This window comes from Siniperca chuatsi, linkage group LG5, assembly GCF_020085105.1.
Source record: "Siniperca chuatsi isolate FFG_IHB_CAS linkage group LG5, ASM2008510v1, whole genome shotgun sequence".
NCBI lineage: Eukaryota > Metazoa > Chordata > Actinopteri > Centrarchiformes > Sinipercidae > Siniperca > Siniperca chuatsi.
In genome coordinates, this window is record NC_058046.1 from 3,967,001 (window position 1) to 3,988,582 (window position 21,582).

The window sequence follows — 21,582 nt, forward strand, 5'->3', positions numbered from 1 at the left end:
GGCAGTTGCACCGCCCGTCGTGGCACTTGGTCTGGCTGGGTGGAAGATGCCGTGGGCAGTGATTGTCCCAGGGTCCTCTGTCCTTAATCCAATCCCTGCGCTTCTTTTTCCAATGCCGAGGAGTGTATTTCTATCATAAGTAATACGTGCTTCAGCAATAAAGGTGAAATAAAAAACTAATTTAAACAAGAATGTAGTGAAGTTTGAAGGAGCTACTGGCCGGCGCATCTGCCCGCGCTGCCATCACCATGGTAACAAGAAACCGAAGAATTATAAAAAATTAAATAAACATTGATATATCTTATATTTTTTTCTGTCTGACTAGTCAAGACAAGTCAGTTTTATTTACATAGGTAAAATCACAAATCACCCTCTATTCTTAAAGCCTCGGCTTTATGGAAAAACGTCACAAAGAAATACCCTTAAGTGAAAACAAAAGAGAGAAACCTCAAGATGAGCAACAAAGGAGGGATCCCTCTTCCAGGATGGACAGACGTGCAATAGATGCAGACAGAAGAAGCAGAAGTTGAATTACAATATGTAGAAACAGAATGATTGATTATGTTAGGACTTGACTGCCTGATTCTGTGTAACAGAGTGAGCTTTACAATAAACTGCTGAACACAGCTATGTTGTAGTGCCAGAGTTTTGGGAATTTTAATCTAGACGTTCCAGTTTAGGCTAAAACTGCCCTAAAATGAGTTGCATCTATAACTTCACTACCCTTTTTGTCTTTACTTGACTTTTCCCCCTTATTCTGAGCTAAGCTAACCAGCTCTAGCTTCTTATTTATCGGACAGATGTGGGAGTGGTATCAATCATCTCATCTAACTCTTGGGAAGAAAGCAAACAAGCATATTGAATAAATAAATAAATAAATTATCGAACTATTGCCCTAGGGGCACATTAGAGATATAAACAAGCGGGTACATACAGCATGACAAGGACAGTTTTGCCTTTGACTGCATCATGTGACAGATAAAGTAAATAGTACAGAAGACTAAAAAGACAAAAGTTATACATTCAACCTTTTTTTGGACATTGAACTTGTTATATTTTGGTTTAAAATGCTTCACCTTTATTTTAAAATACAGTATTAAGTTTTAACTCAGGACTCCACATTTCAAGTCATTTCAAGCTACATTCTTGCCCGGACTGTAGGTGTGTTGGAACGGAACTGAGACTCTAGTTACTGTCAGTCGTAGGATTCAGCTCGAGTCCCACACACTTATCTGAGCAGGATATTCTGTAGACAGCCCACCTCAGTGAGCTCGGGCCATCGCAGGACAACATTAGTTGAGAGAGTCATTTCGGATTTGGACCTGATTCAAAGTATAACATGAGCCTTTGTATTTCAAAGTGGGAGGATTTGTAACAGATCCCCTCTATCTGTCCTCTTTTAACAAGTGACATTGGCCTTCCTGGCTTTTACTCAGGAGAGGCTCGATGGCCATGATTATTTACACAGAGGGTTTCCTTCTTTTTCTCTCTTTTTACAGTCGGTCATTTTCATAAGGGATCATAATACTCTTGGACAGGAAGTATCTGGCTATATAGACTACGCCCACAGACTCAAGACCCAAGATTTTGAACCATATTTCAGCGGAAAGAAGAGGCTCATGCCAGGACGCTCGGATTTATGGTAAGTCTCCTTCCATTGTAACATGTCCACGTTGGTTGGGGAGGCCTTGACTCGTGTGGGATTTGACAAGATTTGAAGCGTAAGGAAATCTTATTATCCAGGATTAAAGACTCAGGTTGACGTGAGAGACCAATATAGGCTTGGAAGGAGCTGTGTAAAGGGCCAGTATAGTTAGTATGTACAGCACCAGCCCTTTGGGCCTCAGCATAGGAATAATATGTGGAATAAATATACACGTTTAAAGTAAAATTTCCACTTCTAAAGTAAGAGGAGAGCTACCATGCTGAACCTGTCTGGACAAGGCAGACATGATTAGAGTCAGGATTAAAGCGGGTTTAAGCCATGAGATTATGATCTTCTTTTGATGTGCCGTAAATTTGGGATTCTTTTCGAGAAAGGTTATGTTTTATATCATTTTTAATTTTATATATTTGGGTTTTTGATTTTTGGTTGAACAAAACAAACACTTGTCACAAATGTTGGTAACACATTGCTTGGACAGTCTGCCTACAGATTTAAGAGTATTTGTAACATTTCAGCTGTTTCGCTGTTGTCTGTAGATGTTTAACAGATTAGCAATAAAGTATATGTGACAATTCATGAACATACCTTAACCGAAATGTTTTTTGTGCCTAAACCTAAACCAAAGCTTTATTTGTGAAACAGTTGAATTGTTGAATCTCAACTAATAAGCTGTTGAAATCTTACAAATACTCTAAACTATAAACTATCTGTAGGCGGACCATCCAAGTAAAGTGTAGCCAAAATGTCACCTCGCGCTAGGAAATTCAAATTAATCGATAATGAAAATAATTTTGTTGTAGCACTAGTCAGGTGTTTCCATGTTTTTCTGTGCAGAGTTAGAATGACAGTTGTTGGGTGGTTTGCCTGAAAGACGCCAGTGTTAATCAATTCTGATGAAGCAATTTATGCCTAATGGTGAGGGAAATATCTGGCTCTTTAGTCGCTAAATGCTCCACTATGTTCAAGAGCTAGTTGCTAACTTTGTCTTCTGTTTGGTACTGGGCAGGTAGTGTACAGCGGGGGTTTATCAGAACTTAAAACAGTTGCCTCCTGCTGCTGGAAACGAGGTTGATAAGCAGTGATTGTGAACCAAAACAGTAAAGTTGTGGGCAGTAAAACCAAAACATAAGCTGAAAGATAATAATATTTTTATTCATATAGCACTTATCAAAACAAAGTTACAAAGTGCTTCACATAGCAAGCAAAGAACACAAAAATGATCACACATGATCATAAAACAAATAAAACACAGCAGTAATAGAATAAAAATATTAAACAAACCACAATAAATAATAAAAACTAGAATCAGATAAAATCAGGGAAGGCGCTGCGATAAAAGTGCGTTTTAAGCTGAGATTTAAACGAAGCCACTGACTCAGGCTGACGTATTTCCTTGGGCAGGGCGTTCCAGAGCCTCGGGGCTCTTATTTCAAAAGCTCATAGCTCAGAACACATAAAAGGCCCTTGCCAGAGGATCTCAAGGTGCAAGCAGGGTCGTGGGGGAATTAAAGATCTGAGATATACTGACGAGTCAGACCATTTAGTGACTTGTAAGTAATTAAAAGCACCATTTAAAATCAATTCTAAAATGTACTGGAAGCCAGTGTAAAGAGGCTAAAGCCGGGATAACGTTTACTTTGGTTAAAAGCCTGGCAGCTGAGTTCTGTACTGTCTGTAGCCGGTCTACAGTTTTTCAATTTAGGCATGTAAAAAGGCTGTTACAGTAATCCAGGCGTGATGAGATAAAAACATGTAAAATAGTTTCTGTGTCTTTAAAACTTAACATAGGACGAATTCTGGCAATGTTCTGTAATGTGCTGCTCAAAGCTTAAATTACAGGTAAACAAGACGCCAAGATTTCTAGAAACAGGCTTTATGTACTCAGACAGGTATCCAGTAGATGGCAGTATCTGACTGTTTGTGTTGCTGGAGCCAATGACAATAATTTCTGTTTTGGTTGAGTTCAATTGAAGAAAATTGTTTGACATCGAGTTTCTTACATCTACTTGGCACTCCTGTAAAGAACTCAGCATACTGAGGTCAGTTGGCTTAACGAGGACATACAGCTGTGTGTTGTCAGCATAACAGTGAAAGGAAACACCACGTCTACGATTTATATTACCAAGTGGGAGCATATAAAGAGAGAATAAAATTGGTCCCAAAATTGACCCTTTAGGTACCCCAAACATGACAGTATCAAAAGACGACTTAAGGACACTTATGGACAACACAGTCTGAAAGATAGGATTTGATCCAACTCAATACGGTGCCCGATATGCCCACCCATTTCCGCAATCTGTCCAATCAAATGCCATGATCGATCGTGTCAAAAGCAGCACTCAAATCAAGCAGTACGAGAATGGGACACATGCCAGCATCATTGGTCGTTAAAAGGTCATTAGTGACTTTAAGAAGGGCAGTCTCTGTGCTGTGATGCTGACGAAAACCACACTGGAAGCTTTCAAAGATATTGTTATCGTCCACAGCAGCAAAAAGTAGCTTAGCCACAATTCAAGTATTTTGGAGATACATTTTCAATTAGGCCTGTAATTTTCAAGAACCATATGGTCAAGTCCAGGCCTTTTTAGGAGTGGCTGAACACTAGCAGTTTTGAAGTAGATGTAGACACCTTTCACATTACAAGTCTATTAATAATATAAAAAGTATTAATTAGAACAACTTAAAACCACTATGTTTAGAATCTGAAAATTCTTAACTGTTGTAGTATCTAAAAAGACACTTATACTATTGGAATAATTTTGAAAAATACTAATCCAATAATAAATTCTACATATAGCTGCTTTAACTTTGAAAACCAAGTTTTCAGGCGCTTTAAATCTGGCGTATTTAGCCAAGATACATCACGTACTGTATGTTGAAGAACTACATGCATCAGTGCCAGTCGCACAATTCCAGGCCAAGCCACACGTGAACTGCTGACCTTGCAGGTGTAAGCTAAAATCTAGTTTGTATCCCACAGTGGGGCAGGTAACATCTTTATAATTCGTTGTCTATCAGGAGAGCTGTGTACATAGAGAGCTGTCAGCAAATTACCAGAGCCAAAACCATTCCTACATTCCACATGCTCGTGCATAGTAACATATTACCAACATTTCAGATACGTGCGAGAAATCTCTTGAGGACAAACACAACTAGACAAGGGGGGGGATTATTACATGGTTATTTTCAGTGTTCAGCCAAATGCCATGCACTCTGTATAACCTCATTGACACAGGGCAGAACATGGTCTGTAATGTCCTAATGTGGACCGATTCTAAAGGTAAATTGTGCTTTGTTTCTGTGATCTGGATCTTATTTTCTTAGTTTTGACCATCATTCCTGTTGCCTTGAGCTTTTACTCTCCATCCTAAATCAGGGCCAAATCGCGAGCGACTCTTTACAACAGATGCAATTAGAGCGAACATTACGATCACAGAGGTTGTAAACAAATCCCCATTTTATGTCATTCTCCATGAAAACTGCGCAAACTCCAACCACTGATGAGAACTGTAAGATGCAGTTGAAAGCTCAGGAAAAAACAAGAAAGTGGACCTTGAGTAAAGTTTTTTCTTTTTTCTTTTTTTGTGTATGTGAAACTACTGTCAAGGTCAAGAATGAACTTTCACACTTATTCTTTAAGGTTGTTTTTATTAAAGGTTTATTCAGGCATAGCACTTAGCGACTTTTTGCCTCGCTACATTGGTGTGAAATTGACTGCTGGAGTGTTTTTGCAGTTATTGCAGTTGCAGTTTGCAGTTATTTGCCTCAAACTGCTAATGTACAGTGTGTACAGACATTAGCTATAGCTTGTTAGAAACATACATACCCACCAACCAGTGTGTGTGGGGCGTGTTTGTGTTTAGCTCAGAGTCTGATCTGAAAACTCGCCAGAAATTCCAGCTCTGTCTGTTATTTCCCTACAGTCTCTCTCGCCTTTTCCTCTTGACTCGTTCATGAATTGGGGTCAAAGCCCCAGGAAAAGTGCATATTCGTCTTAATTCGCCCCACCCCAGGTGAGTTCCTGACTGTTCGCATCCACTAACGGATTTGCTTTGACATTATATGCAATCGCAGTGCATCTAAAATTCGCTCTACATTCTGTCTGAACACACCTTAAGAATGTCACTAATTATACAAGCCAAAATTTTAAATATCACAGATCCAAGGATTAAAGTTCCAGCCAAACATACCTCCATTATTAATGTTCTTAAATAATTCTACACATATAAAGTCCTGTCATTCAACAAAAGTGTTTGCATTGCCCCAAAATGTGCATGGCATAGCTGCCTTAAAAACATCCATATTTCGCTATTACTAGTAAACCTTTTGAGAATATCACCGTTCTGAAGGTTTTTTTTAGCACAATATGCTTGTCAATAATTTATGAATACAGAGATCCCCAGCTTTATAAGCACAATATATTTTTAGTTTTTGCTACAGCAGTTAAAAGTCAACAAAGATGACAGTATTTTTGGAAGTGGTTTTCCCTTTCTTTGAAACCAAAGTGTCAGACATGCGAAGCTTTGTCGTTTTATTTACCCATTTCTCACCATGTGTTCCGACACACAACCCTGCTCGTGGCCTTGAGCTCAGCCTCCTCTCTGGTGAGTGGAAGCCCTAACAAGTTGTAGGTGTGAGTCATCGGGCGAGCATGCCTGGAGGTACAGCCTACTCCCTAATGATGCTTTTATGAGGCTTCCCCCCTACACGGGTCTCCCCCCCTCCATCTGACATCTGACTTCATACTCCCTCTCTGTCTCTTTTTTCACCAGCTAAAACTCTACTTCATCAGATTTACACATCTCTCTGTCGTTAGCTTCAACTTTTCTAACCTCGCGTTCCATGCTTTGTTACCTCTCCCCTCCTATGTCATCCTCCACCCTTACCGCCCACCCCCACCCCCACCCTTTTTTCATCTCTGTCGGGAACAATAACACCCAGTGTGGTTGCCACTAAGAGGGAGCAGATGCTGGAGCTGCTGCCCACTCAGTGCACTAAACCTCCCACCGCAGGACTCTGAATCCTGTCCCTCCTCCTCCTCCACAGCCACAAAGAACACAGAGCAGCGACACCAGCGCCAGCTCTGGCCTCCGCCTCCCACCTCCAGCAAGGAAGGGTGGATAGGTTCACGTACACAGTCTGCAATGTCTCGAGGGGAAAAAAAGAGCAGTAGCAGAGTATCTCCCTGGAGCACAGTATGTGAATTTAAATGACAAGAAGAAGGAAAATGAATTGGTTGGAGGTGTTAAAAGAAAATATTTTGTAAAATGTCTCTGCTTCAGAAGTATGGTGTGGAAAACAAATCATTACTTTCCAACTTTGTGTAATGGGTGTTTTAGCCCTTTGCAAAATCATGAGACAACACACACAAAATGGACGCTAAAGACTAAATGCATCAAGCTTTTCTCCTTTGACATGAACCTTTCAGTTCATTCCTTTTTTAAGTTCCAAATTTTCTAATAGCACAGGATTATGTTTCAGATTTTTCAACTTTACAAACACTTTTGAAGTCGTTCCTACATTATTTCCTACCTCAACCTTTAGTTCTAACTTGGCATATGTGTAATTATGGAAGCAAGACTATACCAAAATGCGATTTTACATCAGTTGCAAAAACAGGAATTATAACTTGCTGTCTTGAGACTTGACTTTTGTCATTAATGGAAGAAAACTAAAGAAAATGGCTCATAAAGATTTTAGTCAGGATTCTGACACAGTGGCACTGACTGAAATGCATATTGCAGTTTTTTTCCTTTTACAGTCACCTCCAGGATCTTTGCGTTTGCATTGACTATAGGAGCAGCAAGGAGCAAAAATCAGTTGAACGCTGGCCTTGATTTATTTTAGCAGGCACACTGGGTGGGTGGGTCATATAAACATCATTTGTAAAGGCATATGTTGTAAGCCTCTGACCTCCTGGAAAACCTGGTTAAAGTAAATCAAGCACAGCATTTTCCTTGTTGCATCTGTAGAAAGTTTACATCTAAGAAGCAGTTAATAACACAAAACCACATAACAATAAAAGCAATATCGGTAATAATATTAATAAAACTGCACTTTTCTTGACAAACTTTTGTAAATACTGATATTAAGTCATGATAATTGTTAAAAACTGCAAAAACTAAGTCAACATATGACTGGCTGTAGCTTTATTAGACTATGTAACTGCTTCTGAAAGACAATAACTTTCATATACACATGTGGAACTGGTCTGTTTTAGTTCCTGTAACTTCAGGGCAAACTCTGGGTGTAACCTTTTAAGTAAATTTAACTAAAATCTGACACTGATACTGCACATGTAGGGTAAAAAAAAAAACTGTTTAAAATATACAGTGTCACACGTTTAAAGGCTAAATCTTCATTACATTTTGTCTCTGTTACTTTTTACTGTGAGCTTCCAACGCAGACACACACACACACACATAAATATACACACACTAAAGTCCTGACCCTCATCTAATTATCCCACAGATCTGTAGCTCTGTGCACCCAGCTTCCTGCCACTCCAGATGTGCCTACAGCATCTCTGATGTCTATTTAATGTTCCCCAGCAAAGTGACCATCTGTTTATGCACTCTGGCTGTTCCCGTCCTTCCTCTCTCTATCTCTCTCCCTCTTCAGTCCCTGTGTTTAGTAAAGACTTTTAAGAGGCTGGGCAACATCTGACATGTATGGTAGTCCTAATTGATTATTTTCCTCTTTAAATTGTTACAGTGTGTTTTGCGTAAAGGTGTGAGTCTCATTCTGAAAAAAACGAGTTCACCAGGTAGATTTTTTTTTTCTATATCCTCTTAACTACATAATACAAATACATTGATTTTCATCTGAAGTAACCAATACCATACCTTTATTATTCAATGAATCTTTCAAATTCAAACAACTTTTTGAAATGCCTAATCATATAACGCTTCCCTGCCCACTCGCTCTACCCTGCGTGCATTTGAAAGATTGAATTTAATGGATCTACTTGGTTGAAACACAGCGCATGCCTCCTCCGAAGCCAAAACCATATTGCCTCCACGCTCAGCCTCTGCAATGCATCTGTGTGTCTGGCTTCATTTTCTGCTGTAAAAATATTTGCACTGCTGTCCTATTTTATTAACTTTTAATACGAAAGAGAAACTGTTCCAGCTCCGAAGGTGATTTGGCGGCTCAGCCTGAAGCATTGTGTCCGAGCTTTAATGGGGGGCGGTGGGATATTCTATCGCAGTACAGTTTGCCAGCTTGATAAATATTTGCTGGTAAGCCGGAACATTCCATGTCGTGTGTTGATCTTCACACATGGCGCACACATACTTCAATGGCTGGATCCGCAGGGTTAAATCCAATCGGACTGTTTGTTCTCAGTGCTGATACTGTTTGGACTGTGTTTGATAGATTAACTCAGTGTTCCACCAGCAGTGTGATCATCAGAGACCTCCTGCCAAGTTTGATGGGCTGTTCTGTCCATGTAATTAAGATTTAGTGTCTGAAATGATGTCTGGATGTCACACGTCTAGGACTGTAAAATGACACAAACTCTTATGACCGTAAATCTTTTTCGTTAAGGTGTTATCATTCCAGACTGATAAATTGTCATTAGTGAGCATTCTTTGAATATGTGAGTGAAGATACTGGGCAGGTCGCCTGTATTTTTCTAGGCCCTTTTTACAAACAGAGGTTGACCCCTAACCTCTCTCAGTTAAGGCGCTATTAGCCTCTTGAGCTCCAGTCAAATGGAATACGGATAACACCCAGCTGTGTCCCCACATTATGTAATGGCTCTGGCCTACGTGTGTGTGTGTGTGTGTGTGTGTGTGTGTGTGTGTGTGTGTGTGTGTGTGTGTAGCTCTGATGGCAAACTGAAACATCTAAAAATATGCAAAATGGTATCACATTGATAAGAGTGTAAGCTGTAATGCGCGATTGTTAACATAGAAATGAAAACTCTAACCCGCATTGCCCTTAATATATAACAATACACAATACAAGCGTAACTATTGATTTTGTTAAGAAGAGTGAGCATTTATATTATGTATAATGGTCATCATTTTTGGTTTGTACCCATTTTCCACAAAATATACCGTGTTCATAAAGTAGAAAATCTGGTTAAGCAGATTTTAACCTAAATTTTATGTCAATGTGTGCTGCAAACATTATGTTTTCTGCCACCGATGACTGCAGGTTACAATAAACGAGGTCCTCTTGTAGGGCTGCTGCGAAAAAATATGCACTACACCCTTCTAAGTTAAAAAACATTATTTTTGTTATTTTTACAGTCTGATTCTGAGTGTTGTTAATTATTTTTAATCTGATATTTGGACAGATTTTTGTATTTTTTACTGTAATCTGATTTTTCCCCATTTTTTCATCTCAGTATTTTTTGTTAAACAAAGAGACAACATAACACAACAACATGAACTCAAGAGCACAGAAGTACCCGATTTTCACAACCTATAAAGACAGATACACTTCACTTGTATTTTGGTATTTTCAATAAACATTAATACATTCCCAGATGAAACCAAAAATAATGAGAAAATAAGTTAAAGGTGTGTGTAGGTGGGTGGTTAGATATGGGTTTGTTAATGGGGTTGTCAACTGGTCAAGGCCCATCTGTGATTGGTCCAAGAATCATACCCATGACACCCCCAGAAGGCTTAACAGTAAATTCAATCAGTTACACTCTGCCTCTCAACACTGTAGAGGCCTTTTGTGATTTACACTGGAAACATTAACTTCAGAAGCAGTTACTGGACTTGTATTCTTCAGCCACTACAGAAAAAACTGAACAAATACACATGCTAGGTATTTTATGATATATCTCATCCAGTGCAGAGAGTCCTGCTCCTCTGAGCTCTATAATGAGACTGTTGACATAACCCTGGAAAATGACCGCCTGGAGATAACAATAGAGCTAAGCACGGTAACTATGGAAAGTGAAAGGACACAGTGCACGTGTCAAACAGCCATGGTAAATGCATAGGGAACCAGGAACCGGTGCTGAGAGCACCGTCATTGTTTCCACCAAATCCAGGTTCTCACACTTTTACTGGTCCATGTGTCTGGGTGTGGTGCCATCCAGCTGCTGGAGCTTTCTTTGTGACCAAATGTGCACCGACCGCGCAGTTAGTTGCCCTGGTGACAGTTCATATGGGACAGTGAGGAAGGTGGCTCCAATAAACACATCCAAGTAACGTATGAACGAAATTCTCGGCATTGCTTCAGAAATATTTTTTTCACGTTTTCGTCAGTCTTTTTCATGTTCAGTGTTAAAATATCTCACTGTCCCATTTCTCTTGCAAAAGTAAGCGGTTCACCATGGAATAAAAGTGGTCGACCAAAACAATGTTAATTGTTGTATGGCATTTCGGTATAAATAGTCACTGAAACACTGTCAGATCTAATTTACAAAGAGAAGAAGTATGCATATGTCTGAAAGCAAGTCTCAGACAATATAATTTTCCTCTGAGTTTTAAGGGGAAAACCTCAATTTGTATTTCATAGTTGGGGCATTGCAGCAGTCTATTCTGAACCTGCTTTACTCAGCTCTGTTGGGAACTTGAAAAAAAAAAGCCAGACCTCTCGTCCTATCATACCTTATAATTTTATGCATCAGTGTATTTCCCCACACAGTGTGGACTGTTCAGAGGCGTCCAGTGCATGTGTTTCCTGGAGAGGAAGATTATTCTGAAAGTTGGCAGGAGATGGTTGACAGATATCTGAGACATCAGATGGTATCCAGTGTCACATGTTCCGAAACTCGTTGTATCTTATCGTAGTTTCAAAATATAGTGGACAATATGGATAAAATCTTCTAGCACGGTTTATGTGTTTCTCTACCACACTATCATTAGTTATTGTGATATAGTAAATGTTGAACTACATAAATGATTTTAAGATTGTTTGTTTTAATTGTTTAAAAAAAAAATTGTCTTACCAGCAAATATTTATTGTTTCTATGTTTTCACACCTATTGAATGTGGTTTAAACGCTCTGGTGTGTTTGCCAGTTTTGTTTGGTTCTTTCAGGCTGGTGTGAAAGCTGTCAAACAAACTCTGATGCATACGAAACAACCCACAAGTCAAGTCTTACGTCAAAGTCAATCAAGACAATTTAACACAAGTCTCAAGTCATTTGAGCCAAGCCCAAGGCAAGTTTCAAGCTATTTGAAACAAGTCCAAGTCAAGTCTTCTGTCCGTCACTTGAGACCAGTCCAAGTCTGTCAGAGCAAATATGAAATGTCTCAAGTCTCAAGTGCTTGATGGCAAGTCCAAGTCAAGATCCAAGTCTTTATAAGCAAATTACCAGGCAACATATAAATCTTTCAGGTCTGAATGCTAGGTGCCACGTCATTTTTCTTTTAACACTGTGTTTATAGTGTTTTACATAGTTATTAATCTATAGATCCAAGTAAATATTCTTTCTATTACATTTATTTAAATTCTTTTGGCAATCCCATTTTAATTATCTAATTGTATTTTTAATGTCTGTGTTCAGTGCTTTGGTCGACAATGTGGTCCACAAATAGACCAAATTTTCCTGAACCCAGGAGTTGGATCTGGGTCTCTGTGTCAAGATGTTGAGTCTTGGTGCGAGCCTCCAGAGGTTGACATGGAGATTTACCCTTATTCTGAATAACTGTCTTTGGGAATATGAAAAGTGACCAATCCAGAAAACCATGTTCCCAGGATACCAGCAGTAAAGTCAGTCGCTCTCATTATTGGCTGGAATACCTGGCCCTTTTCATAGCTATTCAAAAACAGACCATTCTGCAAAAATATGTATTTACATTTCCCAAAATTGCATGGTGGGGGTCTGTGGGTTTTGGAAAGGCCACATGGGTAAGTTTTTATATTGCTTGCACTATATGTTTGCTTGTAATTTGTAGCTAGCATGCTTGATATGTTGCAGTCAGAAAATATTTTTATGGCTCAAATGCAAATGGGTATTTGCAAACAGGTTTTATGTGCCACTAGTGATTACCTCTGAAACAGATCCTGCAGAAAACATCTTGACACCAGTCAAACAGCCAAAATATTTCAAAGATAGCAGAGGTCTCACAATGTAAATGTAAATTTTGAGATGTATTTTATGTAGTGTGGGTCATTAATACGCTATACCTGCTGTTCATCATGTATTGGCTCCAGTAAAGCATCACAACAAGTGATATATAACTTGCAGCATGCTGGCACCTCCCCATTACGCTATGGTCCCATATTTACAACTTGCTGCTGCAGCTTCAGCCCCCTCAACCCCCCAACAAAACGTACCTCTTCCCAGATTTACACTGAGCCTCCTCCCTGAGGTCCAACTTTGTTCTTGGACCAGAAACTGCTGCTGGGGAACAGCCGAGGCCCGCTAAAGCAACCTTCAGTGCCTCAGAGTGTGACATGTGGAGTTGTGTTACTAGTAATGTGAACAGCTAAGGATGAGAACCACTGAAAATGGTCAATACTGCCTGGAGAGCACAGCGCCAGAAGAAGCAAGGGTTATTTATTACTTACTACTTGGTATAACAACATTCAGACCTGTTACAGCAATTGTGTTATTGAGGCTTTTGTCGGTTTGCATGTTAAAACACCTTGATGGGCCTTTTTTTTAGGTAAGAACTTTTATTAAATTCAAATTATCAGAAGGGATAAAGGTTTCAAACATGTCATGTAAGAATAATTATAATATAATTTTCAAAACAATCATAGAGCTTCACCGAAAAATAAAATAATAATAATTTGGACAATACAAAGAAAATGTGGTTTGAAACATGAAGACGTCCCAAATTAATTATAAACAAATGGGGCACTAAAGCTCAATCTGGCCTCATTTAATAATGATTTTGCATTTTTTAACAAAGTCAAACCAATTTTTAGACTTGTGTCTTTGGTTTTCTCATTTCCATGCCTGGCTGCTCTCAGCTGAAAGGCTGTGCTGAATCCAAACTTAACATGGGAACAATGCAGTATTCAACACTACCTTAATGAGATGTTTTCAACTCCCAACCCGCCTCGTATTTCACATCAACAAGGAGAGAGAAGATCTGACAATTTTATGCCTAGCAAATGTCAAGCTGCTATGGATGTTTTTCTTTTCTTCTACAAACCCGTTGCCTCCAGCAAACTGCTTGAGCAGTCTTTAGTTGATCAATGATTTGACAGGTATAAACACTACCTAATATATCAAATGTTAATAAATCACATCCTCAAATTGATGCACATGCCAAACAAATTAATTTAAACTGAAGGTCAAAACATTTTTGTCCCTTTGACTCTGTCACAAAGTTGCAATGCACACTATTGCTCTGCTGTATCAAAAATAACAGAAAATCTAAAAGCAGAGCAGGATCCAATCGGATGCTGTAAATTAATCGGTCATTTATTTTGGAATTCAACCCTTTCTTTGGTTTCAGTTGCTTATTAGCCACAGCTTTACTTTAATGCCTGGCTTGGCGAACTCCAACACAGCGCCCTCACAATCAAATTGGAAACAGACTTTTACCTTCTGCCTCTCTTACAAAAGAAACTTTACTCTGCAGGTTGCTTTCCTTTCTTTTCTGCAAAGCAAAGTTCTTTTATAACCTGCTGTTTAAAATTGATATGATAACAATGGCTGTGTAATGCTCTGTAATCCGTGAAGTTTTCTTTCCTCCGTGAAACATGCTAAGTCATGACCTCAATATGGTGCTCATGTGTTATTTTAAAGCCTCCTGCTGTGTGAGCCTATAAAGGAATATGTTCCAAAAAAGCAGAATTCCAAATGGTCAGGTAGCACACACCAATACCCCTGAGCATCAGTCTTTTCTGCCTTACGTATAAAATCTTACAAAATCATGCAAAACAAATATGTATTATTACCAATCTCTCTCTCAAGAGGAGAGATTATATTCAAAACATTTGTATCCACTGTTATCCTATGTGCAAACATTTGGAGCTGAAACACATTGCAGACCAGGTGTCAACCATCAACTCCCATTTGAAATCCCCAAAAACATGCTTGTCTTGCGAAGCTCAGACACTTTGACTCGCACTGCTGCTTGCAACTGGAAAATAGAACCATGTCCTGTCTTTTCATTCTGTGTTATGTTGCAGTGATGCGACTAGCCAATCACTAAAACAAAACTCTTGATGCTTTTATAATTCCAGTGAAATTCAGTGGCTGTTGAGCATTTTGAATTGCCATTTGGAGCATTTCAGGCACAAATGTCTGCAAGTAGGGTTATTGTCTATTTCATTCATCCTGCATCCGTACTGCTTATGTGAGGCCCTGTCTAGACAGTGAAACCCAAGGCGCACTGGAGACGCTAGGTGCATCACAACAAAGGGCAAGAGGATAGACACAATGCAACGTAAGCGGCAATACAGATTGGTTTTCCTGGTTTACATAGCGTCTTATCTAAAGCTGACCTAGTTTCAACTATTTTTGTTTTACAACAAAAAAATAGAACAATGTTGTAGCACTCCTCCACCCTGCCTGAATGCTATGGGTTGCATCCTTTCATTGAAATACATGGGTTTCAAATGTGTTTCTCTGAAGCACTTCGTCCGTGTCGGCCCCAAAAAGCAAAAACAAACCGGCCAGACAGCACAGCCAGTGCAACCGCTTCACCTCACACATCATTTAACAATTACTGTTACCTTTTTTCTACAGCTACTACAACTGGAAGACACAGGTGTCCACGTCCAACTCAAGCCCTAACTTTGAGGTGATTTATGACGACCCTAACGGCCTTCTCTTTAAGAACAAGAGGGACAAAAAGATCCTGAATGTGGAACCCTTGGTAGGTTTTTTTTTGTTGTTGTTGTTGTCCTGCTTTGTTTTTAAGCCCCAAGGAGACAAATGGTACTGCTAATTAGATCGGTTCACCTGTTCCACTGCAGTAAAAATGTCCCATGGAAGCAAAAAGGCTATAGCAAAATACTCTTTTCAAATCCTTTTTGCCGCACCAGGGACTTCTTCAAAAACTAATTTTGTTGTCCTTGTGGCTCAGGAAACTAACTTGTCATCTACCCACAACATCCTGTTTGATGGCCTGGGACCTTTTGTTGCATTCCATGCCCTTACTTTCTCCCAATGCGTCCGGTTTGAACCATAGAATGCAAAAATCTACCTATTAAATGCCTAGTTTTTTAACTAGTCTTAATTAACCACAGATATCAGACACAATCATTTTCAGAGGGAGCCTACACTATAAGAGAAGTAGTTGGAGAGACTGAGAGAGAAAAATTAAATCAGTGGGAGAGAAAGATATTTGCTTTCCACCTGCACAAAGAATGGAGGATCAAGGGGTCGAGACAGGTGCTTCCTCCAAGCTCACAGTCCGACAGGGGCCCTCGAAGAATAACGACTGACAGGCGGTGTTTTTTTTCTCTCCAGTTTCCCTCTTTGCTGGGGGGTAGGGAAGTAGTTGGTGGGGCTGAACTATTTTGAAATTGCAGACAGAGCTGTGGGGACTGCGTTTTTGAGGCCAAGCGCCAAAATGGCAGCATAGCGTTCTAGCTGTGGTCGAGCACCACCCCGACCAGGCTGTCTATTAAAAACACAAGAGAAGGCATAGGAAGCCAGACACAGCAAACCACCCGTGTGCCCAGAACCCAGCTCAGCTCAGTTCAGCCCAGATTGGCTCGGCATGGAGCAGCACAGAACCATCCGGCTTTTAACCCACCATGAGCTCACTAGCTACTCATGTGGCCACAGATCCGCAGCGGAACCTTCCAAAATCTTCAGGCTCACATCGACTCATTTTGGGTGGTTTGTTTGTTTTTTCTGCCTTTGTCATACCATGACCACTTTTTCTGTCCTAGCCAAAAAGTGGGTTGGGGGATGGAGGGGTTGTCATATTTCAGTTATGACAATGGCTTGATTCAATCTAAGTGAAAGATTGAATTTTTTTTTTTTAAACCCAACTTAGATGATGTGAGTGCTAATGACACATTTTGGTTTCCGTAAAAATAGATGCTTATCATTTAGTTCACCCAACGTTTCCCATTTTCTCTTAATGTGTCTATGAAGTCATTTTTTATTGGTCTGTTTTTATTGACGCTCTTTTGAACTTGCAAAGGAAGACTGCCTCACTTATTAGGACACCCACAAGTGTGTTTGAGGTAAAAGTGTAAATTGAGTGTAATGGTTGGCTATGGATCCACTCCCACTAGAAGCTTTTGACACACTTAGCCTTAAATAAATGTTCCCAGCTGGTAGTGGCTTCACATCTTAGTGGTGGGGCTGTGTCAGTTTTGACATTCAAAGTAACACAAAACATCTTGGAAAATAAACAGTTACAGTCACTGTCAGATTATGCTGCACGTAGCCTCCCCTTTAATATACCTGTTATTATAAAGAGATGTGTTCTGGATATCTGCGGTTTTGTTTAATTGCTAACATACCTTATCTATGGCAGCTTTCACATTTTAAACCTGCATTAAGATATATTTTTTTATATTAACACTGACTCTAAAGATTCTTTGTAACGGCAAAGGTATTGTTCGTAGTTCCAAACCCACTGAGAATTAACACCAACTCTGAGGCTTTATGCAGCTTTTAGCTTCTTTTAGCTCATAGTTTTGGTTCTCTAGTTAAACATACGCCGTGTGGTTAAGTTTCATGGCTCTTATTAACCTCCAATATAAAACCAAAGGCAGCTGTTTTCAGTAAACAAGCTCAGATGAACACACTGTACGCTACCTGCCCAGCACCAGCTGGTGCTGTAGCTAAACGTGGAATTATGCTTCTCTGAAGATCTAGTAAATGCCTCTGCAAACCTATGTAGAGAAGGGTGTTATGGGTTAACCGCAGGCTGCAGTCTTGCAGAGGAGCCAATGTGCACACCTCCCAAATATCAACAACGCATTGTGCGGATCTATGCGTCAAGTAAGCCGATTCAAGTTGATTCAATGGCTGTCGGGAGACAGGTTCGAAACAGAGTAGGAAAAAAAATAAACGTTATATAAATGTACATACAAGTATAAAAGTAACAGCCACGCATACATCTCTCCGGACCGGACCTACGTGCAGCCCAGAGAAGCATGTTCCAGCTTTAAGTCAGGTATTTGCTAACATGTTGAAAAGCCTGTGATATATTAGGAGTGTAATTGTTTTAGAGACCCTCTGCCCCCTAATCTTCAAACATTGTTTAATGCCACTTTAAAAGCCTCACAAGGTGTTTCTCGTCAAGGTGTTTCAGACTGAAAGTGAAGCAAATTTTAGAGGAAGTGCAAATGCAAATAAAGTCAATGGAAAGGCACAGGTGGTGCCACAAATTGATGCGTCCACACAGGGTGAAAATGTTAGCTTGAGCAAAACTTTGCTATTTAAGAGGGAAAAAGGAGAGAAACTGGAGAAAAATAACAGAAAGGAGTTGACTGCTTGTTCAGTTTTGAGACCAGTCAAACTGTCACACAAACGCACATTCAGGCACACTTTGGTGAATAAACACAGAGAGCAAAAACACTGATTTACGCGAATGAAGCAAGGTGGAAATTCACTTTGCATTATGTCTGAATGCAACTTTATATACTGTAGATAACACTGTCCAAACTAGCCCTACTAACTTCTCTAACTCTGTGCTGGGTTCCAGTCTGGTCCTGGTGAGGACTCCAACAGGACATTCCTACAGTCGGACCTCTACATCCATGTAGTCATCTACGACCACAACATCAGAACAGTCTAAGCTTCAGAGGCTATATTGGAGAGCACTGGAAGCCTCTAATTTGACTGAGTTGCTGTAGTTGCACCATCACTTACAAACTGTTCCCCTCATATCATGCATGCCATCTGGGTGGAGGTGCTGGAGTTGATATAATGTCTAAACTGAGCATTCCCAGAGGAAGAAGTGGATGGACTAGTGTGACAACATGGAAGTGTCTTTGCAAATAACCTGAGATTTATGTAACTTTAGATTTCGTGATATTATACAGCTCAGACATTCTACAGGCATTCCCCAAGCAGCACTCTTAGTTAGGGGCAGAAATCTGCTCGGGGACCCGGGCTCGTCCCATCGTTTGGCCTGGCATGTTTTGGGCTGTTTGTCTAAACAAATTAAAGGCGTAAGAGCTTTGAAAGATGATGGGGGTTGCTTTTATGTCCTCCCCCAGGCTGCGGTAGCTCCAATTGGACTGGAAGAATGGGTAATGGGCTTAAAGCATTCCGCATGTTCCCAGATGCAAGGCACACTTTACAGGACATCAAAGTGCTCTATCATTTACATATTAGTCATTCACTATGACATTTTTTAATGAAAGACAACTCTACAAATAACCTGCTGTAAGAATTATTTAGGAAGTACAGAAGACATTTAGCAACTTACTCCCTTTTAATTTCTGGATTTTAATTTTTTGCATTTGTTAATGAAACACATGGTAGGAATCAATCCCACCACAAGAAACATTATCTATGTCTATAAGCTAACAAATTACAGGGTCTTTGCTATTTGTTCATTAATTTGTTGTCTGTAGACTCTGTAGACACATAGTTGGAAGTGTGGGGGGGGGACGACACTTTTTCCATTTAGTCACAAGGATACATCTTGCACATGTACCAGCTCTGTGGAGGCATTTTCGTACAGTTCTAACCATGGAGTACAGTATCCACGTTTATACATCCATCAACTTTTGACTCAGGAATGCACTTTTTATCCATTCTTTTAATTGCTCCTCAAACTTAGTCCCGCATGGATGCACATCTACAAGAATGTAGTTTCTTTTGAGGATATCACAACAGAATCGCCTTTGTTTGACATTTTTTGGGAGATTTGATTATTTGCTTTCTGAGAGTTAGATGAGAAGAGACCTCTCTCCTGTCTGTATGGCAAATATGAAACTACAGCCAGCAGCTGGTTAGCTTAGCTTACCATAAAGACTGGAAACAGGGGGAAATAGCTAGACTCTCCAAAGGTAACAAAATCCATCTATCAGCACCTCTAAAGCGCACTAATTAACAATGTTATATATCATTTGCTTAATCCGTACAAAAATCAAAGTTGTGGTTTTACAGGGGATTGTGCCAGACTCTTTCTTGGCTGGGAGCCGGCAAAGTGAGAAGTGGAGAAGCAGGATTTTTGTACCTTTGGACAGAGCCAGGCTAGCTGTTTGTCTTGACAATAAGCTAAGCTAACTGTCTCCTGTCGGTAGCTTAATATTTAATGCACAGAGTGGAATCGATTTTTTTTTTTTCATCTAACTCTCTGCAAGAAATCAAATCTGTGTTTCCCAACATGTTGAACTATTCCTGCAGCCACCCTGATACCAGAGCAGCCTTCTACTGGCTGCATCTGACTGAATTGGGCCCTGTTAGCCTCATTGAAACAATATGTGTGGTGACATGTTCTGGTTCTGTAAAAGTAGGGGTTTGGGGAGTTGGGCTCTGGTTTTGGATTTTCTTAGTCAGTGAGTTTCTGTTGGGGATTTTTTTGGGGGGTTTAGAAGATGCAATTTTTGGGCCTGTGGGGTGATAATGAACAAAGTTTGTGAAGGTCTTAAGGAGTTATAAAAAAACAATGTGTTAGACTGGGTCGAGGGGAGGTCCCTGTTTATTTAGTTTTCTCCTTTTCTGTCTTTCAAATGTGTTTTTGTTGTTGTCTTTAAACAATTTTTAAATGTCTATTTTGAGTGGTTTGTGTTAAAACAGCTCTGAAAAACTGGTTTGTCTTTACTATTGTCTCAACAAAACTAACTGGACTAACAAGGATGAGAAGCACATTCAAATTTGGCAGAAGGATTGCGTTGGGAATGTCATTTCCTCTTTGACCTCTTTCTAAAAGGCCAGATTTAACCCCGGGGTGAGGGTCCACCTGACTATCTCACTATCTGCCCTGCTTTGATTGTTTATGTGTTGGAAGTAAGAACTCAAACTAGTCGAGTGGCAAATGAACAATTCACTCTCATCTACAGCTGTTTAGGTTTACAGGCCGCAGCTCATTCATGTGGCCCGGTGATGCTGGGGGAACTAACCCGCTCTGCTCTCCCTCCCTGAAAGTGGCATCAGTCATTCCAAACACCTACCAATCAAAACAGCAGATGTGCACATGAAAAATACGCAGTTGAATTGACAAACAAACAAACAAGTATCACTCATGAAATTCCCAGGCTATTTTTTTATGTGCCTTACCTCTGTGGAAGACCAAACCTCAAAAAAAGTTGCTGGAACTCACCCAAACAGATCATGTGTCTGTAAATAGTAATGATTCACAATAAAGTCTATTTTAAATGGTTATATCCCTCTTCATTTCCTTTATTGGGCTTTTAAGCTGTTGGGGTTTTAACTGAAGCGTGGTTTTATTAGTTTGAGGCCTGACTTACCCCTAATATACACAACATGAGGTAAAGAGGTGGATTCAGACTAAACTGGGCCTTAGATAGTACAGGTACTATTTAGCCTTCTCTATGTAACAAGCTCAGTTTCGCCTTAATTTGATGTCTCTTCATGTAGTTTTGCCTCTTTTTTTTTTTTAAACTGTTGCATCTTTATGTGTTTGACTTTTCATTACCAGCAACATTTGAGCCTTAGATGGATGGCAACAAAATAAAGTTCTGCATCAACTTAATGCAAACATAATGATACCATGGCATGGTGAAAATTCATACGTATAAGACATTACAGTGTTGACCAAATTAGCATTTTAGGTTGCAGCTTTTGATGACTGCAGCCGTTGCATTTTGACGCTAAATTTACATGACTTAGATTAATACATGCTATTAGCATATGGATGATGACAACGGCCCTGGGAACAGGTGTAACAGGCATCTACATGTATTGATCTATGGTAACAGCGCTGTTCAGACAACGCAACGATAAAGTCTGAATCAAATGAAAACGTGTGGCCTGGAATGTAAAACTTGAGGAATTCATCAATACGCTTGATTGATGAAACAATCCGAAAAAAGGTACATTCATTCAAAGTTCTTTTTTCAACAGAGTACAGACAGCAGCAGTAAAACAAATAAACA

The 21,582-nt window shown here is 39.8% G+C and overlaps 1 protein-coding gene across 5 annotated transcripts in view; it reads left to right on the forward strand.

The window, feature by feature from the left end:
- Nucleotides 1–20,848, forward strand: part of cfap299 (cilia and flagella associated protein 299) — an 82,876-nt gene extending 62,028 nt beyond the window's left edge. For 2 of the 5 annotated variants that reach the window (XM_044197947.1, XM_044197949.1), the window contains 3 exons: nucleotides 1,500–1,642; nucleotides 15,290–15,419; nucleotides 18,216–20,848. In XM_044197947.1, the coding sequence (XP_044053882.1) occupies nucleotides 1,500–1,642; nucleotides 15,290–15,419; nucleotides 18,216–18,308 (366 nt within the window). In that variant the 3' untranslated portion in view covers nucleotides 18,309–20,848. The other 3 variants (XM_044197946.1, XM_044197948.1, XM_044197950.1) reach the window with 2 other exon arrangements.
- Nucleotides 20,849–21,582: the final 734 nt, after the last annotated feature.